This window comes from Protopterus annectens, chromosome 1.part1, assembly GCF_019279795.1.
Source record: "Protopterus annectens isolate FY-2018-M chromosome 1.part1, PAN1.0, whole genome shotgun sequence".
Lineage (NCBI taxonomy): Eukaryota > Metazoa > Chordata > Ceratodontiformes > Protopteridae > Protopterus > Protopterus annectens.
Genome location: NC_056726.1, coordinates 1,232,076,858 through 1,232,087,570, shown reverse-complemented (window position 1 = coordinate 1,232,087,570; position 10,713 = coordinate 1,232,076,858). Strand labels below are relative to the sequence as shown.

General features: G+C 38.8%; 1 protein-coding gene across 2 annotated transcripts in view; it reads right to left on the bottom strand.

Moving 5' to 3' along the window:
• Positions 1–209: 209 nt before the first annotated feature.
• LOC122809492 (zinc finger protein OZF-like) overlaps positions 210–10,713 on the bottom strand; it is a 182,109-nt gene continuing 171,605 nt past the window's right edge. The window contains exons 5-6 of one of the 2 annotated variants that reach the window (XM_044081052.1): positions 1,836–1,865; positions 210–1,736 (exon numbers count right to left, since the gene is read on the bottom strand). In XM_044081052.1, coding sequence (XP_043936987.1) covers positions 637–1,736; positions 1,836–1,865 — 1,130 coding nt within the window. In that variant the 3' untranslated portion in view covers positions 210–636. Of the gene's footprint in view, positions 1,866–10,713 lie in introns of both variants that reach the window. The other variant, XM_044081044.1, reaches the window with a different exon arrangement.

The window sequence follows — 10,713 nt, the reverse complement described above, 5'->3', positions numbered from 1 at the left end:
GGGTCGCCACAGCGGATCACCTGTCCGCTCATGATTGGCAGTGGAATTTTACAGTGTCGAGTTGCCAGCCCGGCGCCCAACCTTCCACAGAAGGCACATACGCACACACTCACACCTAGGGCCAATTTTAGAGTGTTCAATCCACCTACAGCATGTCTTTGAGATGTGGGAGGAAACCGGAGCACCCAGAGGAAACCCACGCAACCACAGGGAGGACATGCAGACTCCGCACAGAAGGCGCCCCAGCATCGAACCGGAGAACCTCTTTTGCTGTATGGCGGCAACGCTAACCGCTGCTCCACTGTGGCTGCCCATTTTAATGATATGAACAATTGGCAAAAATACTGTACCCTATATCATTTACTTGGTTAAGATGTGATTAAATAAGCATGCATGGAGTTCATATGTTTAAATCTAATCAAGACAGTATGCCTATATACCTACCATGCACTTTCAGCTCTGTTGAGAACAAAATCAGACAATACACTCAGCTATACCAATAAACTTCTTAAAGCAGAAAAGCTATAATTAAAGACTGGCATTTCAACTAGAAATAGTATAATACGGCAAGATGCCAGAGCATTTCCTTAAAGTGCTTCTAGATCTCCTTTGGTGACTAGTAGAAATATATTTTTATTAACTGTCCTCACACACAGTAATTTTTATTGAAGTCTCATCTGGATGAATCAGCTGATGGCGGGCCAGAGATTTACGGTATGCAAAACTCTTTTCACAGTGCATACAAGTAAAAGGCCTTTCTCCTGTATGAATACGTTGATGCTCAATTAAAGAGTTACGATGTGCAAAAGTCTTCTCACAGTACTTACATTTCAGAGGCTTGTCTCCCGTATGAATCCGCTGGTGTGTACTAAGAAGGGGTTTTGTCACAAAACTGTCTCCACACTCTTTGCATACAAAAGGTTTTTCACCAAGGTGAATGTACTGATGACGAGACAAAGATTTTCTATACGCAAAACAGCTCTCACAGTATTTACATTTGAAAGGTTTCTCGCCTGTGTGAATGCTCTGGTGCTCTGTCAAGGAATTGTGATGTGCAAAACTCTTTTCACAGTACTTACAATGAAATGGCTTTTCCCCTGTGTGAGTACGTTCATGTCTAGTCAGAAAAGTTTTTGTAACAAAACTTTCTCCACAAGTGGTACATTTAAAAGGCTTTTCACCTGGATGAATCTGCTGATGGCGTGATAGAGACTTCCGGTAAGAAAAAGTCATTTCACAGTAATTACATTTGAAGGGCTTTTCTCCCCTGTGAATTTGAAGATGTTCACTCAAAGAATTCTGGTGTGCAAAACTCTTTTCACATTCAGGACACACAAAGGGTTTAGAACCTGTGTGAATCCACTGATGGCTAATAAGAAGGGGCTTTGTTACAAAGCTCTTCTCGCACTCCAAACATTTAAATGGTTTTTCATCCTTATGAATCAATCGACGAGCTGTGAGATGGCCACGGTTTGAAAATGATTTTTCACATTCAGTAAAATTAAAATGTTTTACACATGGATGGGACCACTGATGTTGTATTAAATTTCCAAGCAGTGCAAAGCTCTGTTTACAGTGATCACATTTAAAAGTTTTCTTTGCTGTTTGAATACCAAGATGATATGGAGGCACTGTTTTTGATCTGATGCTGCTGTTACAATCACCAGTTTGTTTCTCAGCATTGACTTGGGTATGGTATGAGAGATTATCGTGCATTGGTGAAAGACCCTCAGTAGCTGTAGAAAGCAAATTGAAATTCTGGTCATGGTCACTGTGCTTGTGTTTAGCAAATGTAGAATCATCTGGAATACTTTTCTCAAACATGCTAAACTTACTATTTGCCTTCTCTGTGATGCTCTGCTGGCCTGCAGAAAGAAGAAGTAGGTTATTTTAGTCATGTTTGAAATAGGCACTAAAAGAATACAGCAGAAGAAAGTGATTGACAGAGAGGAAATATGGAGAAAACAGGTATTCTATTATCTAGTTTTATTAGCTTCATGATAAGTACACAAAATAAGTCTATTAAGAAAATGTGCCTTCATTCATTCTTTTTTGATTCATTTTAACTCTTACATAATGTAGTATTCAAATGTAATATTTTTACTACAAATACAGATTGCGCATTGTATAGACCCACCAACAAATGCAAAAAACGTGAACTTATTAAATGGATGAAAACTAAGAACAGCATGCTGCAAAATGATAGTTGATAAAAATAACCACATAATGTACTTTGGTTTTGGTATTAGTTTGTGTTTTGATAGTATAAAAGAAAAAAACTCTTGTTAAGGTCTGAACACATTCCAAGCTGGTACCTTTTCCAGTAAGTTAACTCTAACTCTGACCCATCATCTTGGCCACTTAAGTGTGTTCCTACTTCTGGTTTCTGGTTTCACCCAGAGAAGTCAGTTTGGTGCTATGAAGAGTAGTTCAGAATTAAATCTATGGACGCTCACTAAAAGTAAGCCATAACTATTACTAACTCCAAAAGCTATACATGTAACAGCAACCATTACGTCAAAATATGTACAAATACAAATCTGCAAAAAAAAAAAAAAGCTTTCTGAGAGTGGTAATACTGACGATCAGCATATACATGCAACTGACGTGTATGGCTACATGCCTTCCTGTTATTTATGGTAATCAAGGATTAATGTGGAAAAATGGCAAGTAAGCAGGCGAGCAAGTTTTGAACAAAGCTACATTTTTCTTTCTACCACAAACATTTTACAAAAAGATGACTTTTGACATAGCACTATACTTGCAAGCTCAAAAAGTAGTGTTGTTTATATAATTTATATATATATATATATATATATATATATATATTTATATACACACACACACACACACACACACACACACACACACACACAAGTCCTGGTCTAGCAAGAATCTGTGGTCCCAGACTGGATCACTGAGAGTAAGAACAGACTGTCCTCACATCAAGGGACTACTGCAGATTATGGTAATTACCTGTAGCTAACTGTAGCAGGTACTCATGGTCTTCAGTATAACAAGGGACAGCGATGTAAAGTTGTGATGAATTTATTGTCTTTGATGGGTTTTACCATTTGCATAAAACAGACTTGCTGTCTATTCCTGCAGACTGTATTTAGTTAAGCTGTACAAAAAACAAACCTTTGACGACAAGGTTTGCTTTTTGTACATTTTAAATTGTTTTCTTTGGTGCAATACCTCTGTGGTGCATAGTTGAGGGAATTAACACTGAACTTGAATATAACCTGCTGCTTTTGGTATGAACCAACGATCAGATCGGTTTAACAGGCTACTCAGTATTGAAGGCAATCCACTGCTGTGTTTGAACTTAATAGATGCTGTTAATGGCACTGAGACTGCAACTCCAAATATGGATGCATGTTTATCTGCGCTAAGAAAACTTGAGAATAAACTCTACAAAGTTAAAAGGCTACAGTGGCAGTGTCTGCATTTGGAGGCATGCTTACATTATAGGGTTATACCCAGGGGGCTTTGGATCCTCAGGTTGCCCACCTATGGTGAGCTCTATCCGGAGCTATTGAGATGCTGGCAAGTACTTAATCTTGACTTAGTTTCAACTGTATGAGATTACATATTGACTATTTTCAACCAGTTGAAGCTGAATTATTGAGAAGCTCAGAAAGATATCAAGAGTAGGCACAGTTTGGATGCCTGTCTATTGAAACTGGATGATGTCTTTAACAACGTATGACAGTAAACTGCAGCAGCAGAAGCAGAAGAAAATCGAGCAGGACTACGCAGACTTCAAAGCAGGCAATATCTTTGTATGGCTACGCACAGCTCCCAATAAGGTTGTAAGTACAGCTGTGTCCACTACTATGAACTTAGATGGGATACAACCTGCCTCAACAAAACGTAATATGACTGCCACACTTGATACTAATGCAGACCATCCTGTACATTATGCAGAATCTGCAGCCCAAATCAAGGAACTGGTCACAGCCACTTCTTCTTTTTCTACTTCAGTTTCTCCAGATCTACCAGACTCCACAAAATAAATGAATGCATTCGGGGGGGGGGGGGGCTCACTGAGCAGAGGGAGAAAGAGACAAAAGGACCACTGGTTTCCACTGATATTTAAAAGCTACTAAGCCCTTCGGGTAGATTTAGGATTTTAGGAATCCAAGAAGTTAGGAAGTTAATTACATTGTCCCACTCCATCTGCTCTGGGATGCCATAGATTCTTATGTTGTTTCTCCTGGTTCTATTCTCAGTGTTGTCTATCTTTTCAATGAGTCTGGTGTTTTCTTGAAGAAGAAAGTCTGTTTTTATCTCTTTCTGTTAACCTGTACTCTATATCTGTTACAGAATCTTCCAAAGCAGCAATCTGGTCAGTTTCTTGTTTAAAGACTTTGTTCAGTAAAGTTATTTGTTTGGTGGAATCTTCTTTTACATTGTCCACTTTTAAGTTTAATTTGTCTATTTTAGCCAGCAAGTTTTGAACTGTAGTAAGGATTGCCTGTATTTCGAATTTTGAAATATGGCATTTGCTCCTTGGTAAATATTTCCCAGCAATTTTGCCAGTTCATCTAGGAAATGATTCATTCACAATAATTTAAATAGAAAAGCCAAGTTTACCCTGTCAAACACGTTTTCTGCATCTACATTTTTCACCATCACTTGCTACTTGGTTTGTTCCTTCTGGTGTATTGCCAAAAATGTTTTTAATATTGTCTGAGGTCTGCCTATCTTTTACAAAGCCATACTGGTCTTTCTCTATGAGCCTAGTAGTATTTCTGAATTCTTTCAGATATTATGGCCATACAAATTGTATAGTCATAGGATCATAGGAGGTTACTAAGCTAATGGCCCTAGGGTCCTTACAAGCCTAGCCAAGTACAACCCCTGTTCCCAAGAATATCAAGGTATTAAGCAGAACTAAGTCAACAATTACAGGCCCTGTCCAAGAGGGACATGGTGAAACTCCTGGGGTGAATTCATGGTTTCCCCTCCAATCATCCAAGTTACGCTTAAATAGGGTCATTGAGGGGCTCTGTTTCACCTGACTTGGAAGTTTGCTCCAGAGGAGAGGCAACCTCTGTGAGACATATCTATCTCTCCAGCAATTTCTGTCGCTGTCACATACTAGGTTGAGTTCCCCAAAGTGACTGCATCTTATACCATTTGATTTACGAATGCACAGCATTTCCATTAGAGCAGAATCTGAGATTGTTTTATATGCAAGTCGCAGGCACAGTCCTGGTTTAATACAGATATTGGCCTATATGAACTAGGTATCAAAGAGTCTTTCCCTGATTAGAATTGCTGATAGTATAGCTTCTTTCCAAGATGGAGGTGCAACTTGTGACTCCATTACCTGATTTAATATGGCTAGTAGTCTTTCCTTTAATTGAGCACCCTCCATTAAGTACAATTCTATTGGTATCCCAAATGGACCTGGGATCTTCCCCTTGCCATCTTGTTGCATACCTCTTCCAGCCCATTAATTGTAATATGTCTCATTACTCTGTTAATCTGATTTGCATGTCATTTCTGCTAAGTAACAATCCAGTTGCTCATCCTTGAGTACCTAATCTGGTTGCATTGTATAAAGATTCTGAAAATGGCCCTGAATGTTACGTAAACTCTCCTTCAGGTCATTCATAATGTTAATACTTGTGCCATTTCTTGCAGTTCACACTCATTTTTCTACTTTGCTGTGGCTCGTCATCACCAGTGAATGTTGTGTGGTGCACACTCATTTTTCTACTTTGCTTTTGCTCAGTGTCATCACCAGTGAATGTGTGGTGCACATTCATTTTTCTACTTTGCTTTGGCTCAGTGTCATCACCAGTGAATGTTGTGTGGTGCACACTCATTTTTCTACTTTGCTTTTGCTCAGTGTCATCACCAGTGAATGTGTGGTGCACACTCATTTTTCTGCTTTGCTTTGGCTCAGTGTCATCACCAGTGAATGTTGTGTGGTGCACACTCATTTTTCTACTTTGCTGTGGCTCAGTGTCATCACCAGTGAATGTTGTGTGGTGCACACTCATTTTTCTACTTTGCTTTGGCTCAGTGTCATAACCAGTGAATGTTGTGTGGTGCACACTCATTTTTCTACTTTGCTGTGGCTCAGTGTCCTCGCCAGTGAATGTTGTGTCGTGCACACTCATTTTTCTACTTTGCTGTGGCTCAGTGTCATCACCGGTGAATGTTGTGTCGTGCACACTCATTTTTCTACTTTGCTGTGGCTCAGTGTCATCACCAGTGAATGCTGTGTGGTGCACACTCATTTTTCTACTTTGCTTTGACTCAGTGTCCTCACCAGTGAATGTTGTGTGGCGCACACTCATTTTTCTACTTTGCTGTGGCTCATTCTCGTCACCAGTGAACATTGAGCTTTAAGGGAGTTCCCAAGAAAGTGTTTATTAATTACTTTATTTTCAATTCTGTTTCTTCTTCCAAGACATTATCTAGTTGCCTCTGAATCTTATTTATTTCTGCCTTGAGTTTTTGTGAGATTCTAAGCTAAGCTTACCATCTCTCTCTCTCTGTAGGCCCTATCTGCTGCTCTCATCTGATCAATGTCATACTTGAAGGCCGCCTTCCTTTCACATTTTACCCTGTCCCATTTGTCTGTTATTTCTGCATATCCTACTGTCCCTAGTGTACTGGATATGTTGTGCCACTGTTGTTGGAAGTTTTACGCTTTGTTATATACCATTGGGATATGTCAGTGTTTTACCTTTATTCTGCTATTTTTAATTCCAACACCAGTTATGCATAATCTGAAATAAATATTGGGGAAACTTCTTTATTGGTTTCCATATAAGAGTCTTCTCTAGATATACAAATCCTGTCTATTCAGGAGTACCTATGTACCAGCGGGGAGTGATACATTTATATGTGATACATTTGTTTCTGAAACTGCCTTCCTCCCACACATCCTAAAGCCCCATGATCCACAGTCCATTTTAAATTGGGGCAGCTTTTACTTTAGCAGGGTCCATTCCACAAATGTTTAAAAAAATATCACATTGTACTGTTTACATTGTGTCTGTGCCCTGTTCCTTTGTCACACATTTTACAGATTTCAGCAACCACAAGTCCAGTCCAGTCCAACTTTAATATTTCACTCCTCTTTGCCAACTACTTATACACCCCATTATTATGCTGCCTCCTCAGACCTCAGTTAGTGTACAGAACTTGCACCCCTGTTCAAATTCTTACATCATCTTCCCCGTTATTTTTTCTTTGCCTTTTGCTAGAACAAGGAAATATCTGTTGTTGCCCTCTATTTCCAGGTGCTCTTTCTTTCCACATTTTTTTCACAGTTCATCTTCAGAGGTCCCACTTTCTGCATCTATGACTGCCTTCATTTTTGAGTCCACGCAGCACTTCTGTGAAATCAGAATGAATTTTAGTGCCGATGGGGGAAAATACTTTGAAAAATGCAAAATCAACTTAAAACATAAGTCCTTGTGCTCTGCACAGTTTCATTGTGAGGATGAATATATTTCTCTAGCATCTGTGCTGTAGTCCTGCTGTGTATATTCTATCCTCCCCATGGCACAGTCTCTTCCCTGGTTGTCACAGTTTAGTAAGCACTTTTTCTTTTAATTCATAAGTGGTAAATCGTTTTATCATTTGCCTAGGTGTTTTGCTATTTACCACTGCTCGAGGTGAATACAGTCTAAGCAACCTTTCAAAATTAATTTCTTGGCTGGAAAGTTCTATCCATTCTGCCAGCAGGTCTTGCATAAATCTATGTGGGTCTTTCCTACAGACAAGCATACAAATATTTCAAACACAGGCATTAATGCCCTTCTAGCTTGCCAGTATACCAAAACATTTGTTCTCATAATAAGTATCCAGGCTGTTCTTAAAAATATCTAAACTAGCCCTTGCTTTAATGTCATTTGGTAGTCTGTTCCATGCATCAGCTACTCTGTCAGAGAACCAGTTAGTACACTTCTCATTTCCTTTCCTTCTTTTCTGGTATGCGAGAAAAATCTTAGATTCTTTATACTTGCTCTGTCTTCCATGTCTACAATTTTCATTTCCAACTGTTCTAGTCATACCTGGTTGTCTGTAAAATATGTATGTGCCTATATTAAGTCCTTCACCATGTGTGTATGATGGCACTGGAATGCTGTGTAAGGGCTTGCTACATCTCCTTTAAACACTTCTCAGTTTTCATCTCATAAGAATCGAGTTTGGAATATATTGTGCTTAATTTTTCTAATATTTGCTGCAGTGGGAGATCCACATCTTCTATATCTCGCTCTCCACTGGCATCAGTTTCTATCATCTTAGACGGCTCCTCCCCTAATCCCACAGTTGTTGAATCTTGAAGCTGCCTTTAGAAGGAATTTCGGAGCACCACATCACCGCCCTTTACTCCATGACATAAAATCAATGCAATCCTTATTTCATCACTGCTATTTCTCCTTGTGCTTTAATTTTAGTCTGTCAATTTTGGTGTGCCTTTTAGTTCTGTAATTGGGTGGAGTGCATTGTTTTATCTTGGAGCTATGGAGCCAGTTGTTGTTACTCCGTCACTGTTATCAGTAGTCCATATAAACACATTTTTTACAGTTTTCCAGGGTATATTTCAGTGGTATCATGCAATTAGTGTAAAATTTGCATAAATACAGTCTGTGAAGTACAACGCAGCCTACCTCCAACACCAATATCCTGTTATCTGATTTTTTAAATGACCAATGATATGGACTGGCGATGTTTCTTGCTGTCTTCCCATTAATCAGGTACACCAACCATCTACCAAAAAATACAATTAGAGCAGAAAATGCCATAGCCAAAACGTGGTTAAGTCTGAAACAGATTAAGTGGAACTCAAAATTACCTCATCTATCAACCACTTAACTACATTTAAATCCATACTTCTGTTTGAGTGTTCAAGTATTTGGTTTAAGGTAAGAACCACACTGTTTAAATTTCTGAGAATTAAACAATATGAATCAATGAAAGGCCCAATGGCACCGTAGGAATGCTATTGCTTACTGATTGAGTTGTGTTTATTCTTATTTTTCTAAAATACTTTTTGTCCTTTACAACTCCTGCTCTTATCTTTGACAGGGATTTTCTGTAGTTTTCAGTAGAGTGGGCTAGGCTTGTAAAGGCTCCAGGGCCATTAGCCTAGTACACACCTATGAACCTATTCCCACCAGTGGGATAAGGTCAGTCCAAGCAACAATACCTACCAGGATAGACGCCACAGGGAAATAAGAGACTATTCAGTAATATTGTAAGGACCAATTCTGCAGGTAGAGGGCATCCCCAACCCTGACAGGTTTGTTATTTCCCAGGAATGCCCACTCTGGAAAGCATTAGTTCATTTAGAAAATTGGTTGTCTGTTAAGCTGTCTTGCATTTGTTTATTTGTTTTATTACATATATATATATATATATATATATATATATATATATATATATATATATATATATATATATAAAAACAGTATTTAACAGTAACACTCTTTCCTCCACAATCTTTATTGATCTCTCAAAAGCCTTTGACATGGTCAACCATCAGCTACTTTTGAATATACTTAAGTCCCTCTCACTTGATACACAGGCATTACTGTGGTTCAAGTCCTACTTAGATAATAGGCAACAGGCAGTGCTTTGGGATAATAATCTATCTAGCCACCTTCCTGTCACCCTTGGTGTACCTCAAGGTTCTATATTGGGCCCTCTTCTATTCTCAATTTTTATCAATGATCTAAATGCAAATGTCCCTCAAGTTACCTGCATACAATACACAGACAACTCCACATTAATATGTTCTGCTACTGGTCCTTCTGAACTACAGTCCCTCACCGAAAATGTCTTTGAAATAGTATAAAAATTGTTCTTACAGCGCTGCCTCCTCCTTAACCCCAAAAAGACAAAATTATTGCTCTTTACTCCCACACAAAAGTCTACCCCAATTGACTTCACTATCAGATCTAATAATGGCACTGTCATATCTCCTGATACTACAACCTAACTCTTAGGAGTAATAATAGACCACAACCTTAACTTTGATACTCACATCAACACCACAATAAAATCAGTTAACAGAAAACTAGGCTCCCTTTATAAGATTAAACCCTTCCTTACTCCTACAGCTAGAACTACTATTGCCCACACCCACCTTATCTCAACTCTCCTCTATGCCTCACCTATTTACACTAATCTATCTAAAAGCAGCCTCACCAAACTGGCAACATCCTACAATTATATTGCCAGATTTGCCACTGGCTCCCCATTTAGAACCCACAACTGTCAAACTCTAAAACAACTAGGTTGGCTGGAGCTGCATAATCAGATTCAATTCCACCAACTCATTATTGCCCATAAGAACCTTTATCATCCTAGTAATACACCAATACCCATGAGTCTAATCACCCCATATAAAAATGTTATAAACCTACACTCAGCAAATAAACTACTGGTATCTAGACAAAAACCGAACAATAAAGCAGGGGGTTCACTTTTCTCTAACACTGTGGGAAAAACCTGGAACCTACTTCTCTGGGAACTCACATCTCTTTCTTCAACTCCACTATTCAAAAAGAAACTCAAAAATTATACCTTACAACTCACTGGCTATGCCCATGTACTAACCCAGACTAAGAACCCCCTTCCTGTTATCTTATGTTCTGTGCACTAAATACTCATTTCTCTATTGCTACATCAAGTCCATCCCTTTCTTACACCTCTGTGAATCTGATCAGTTAAGCT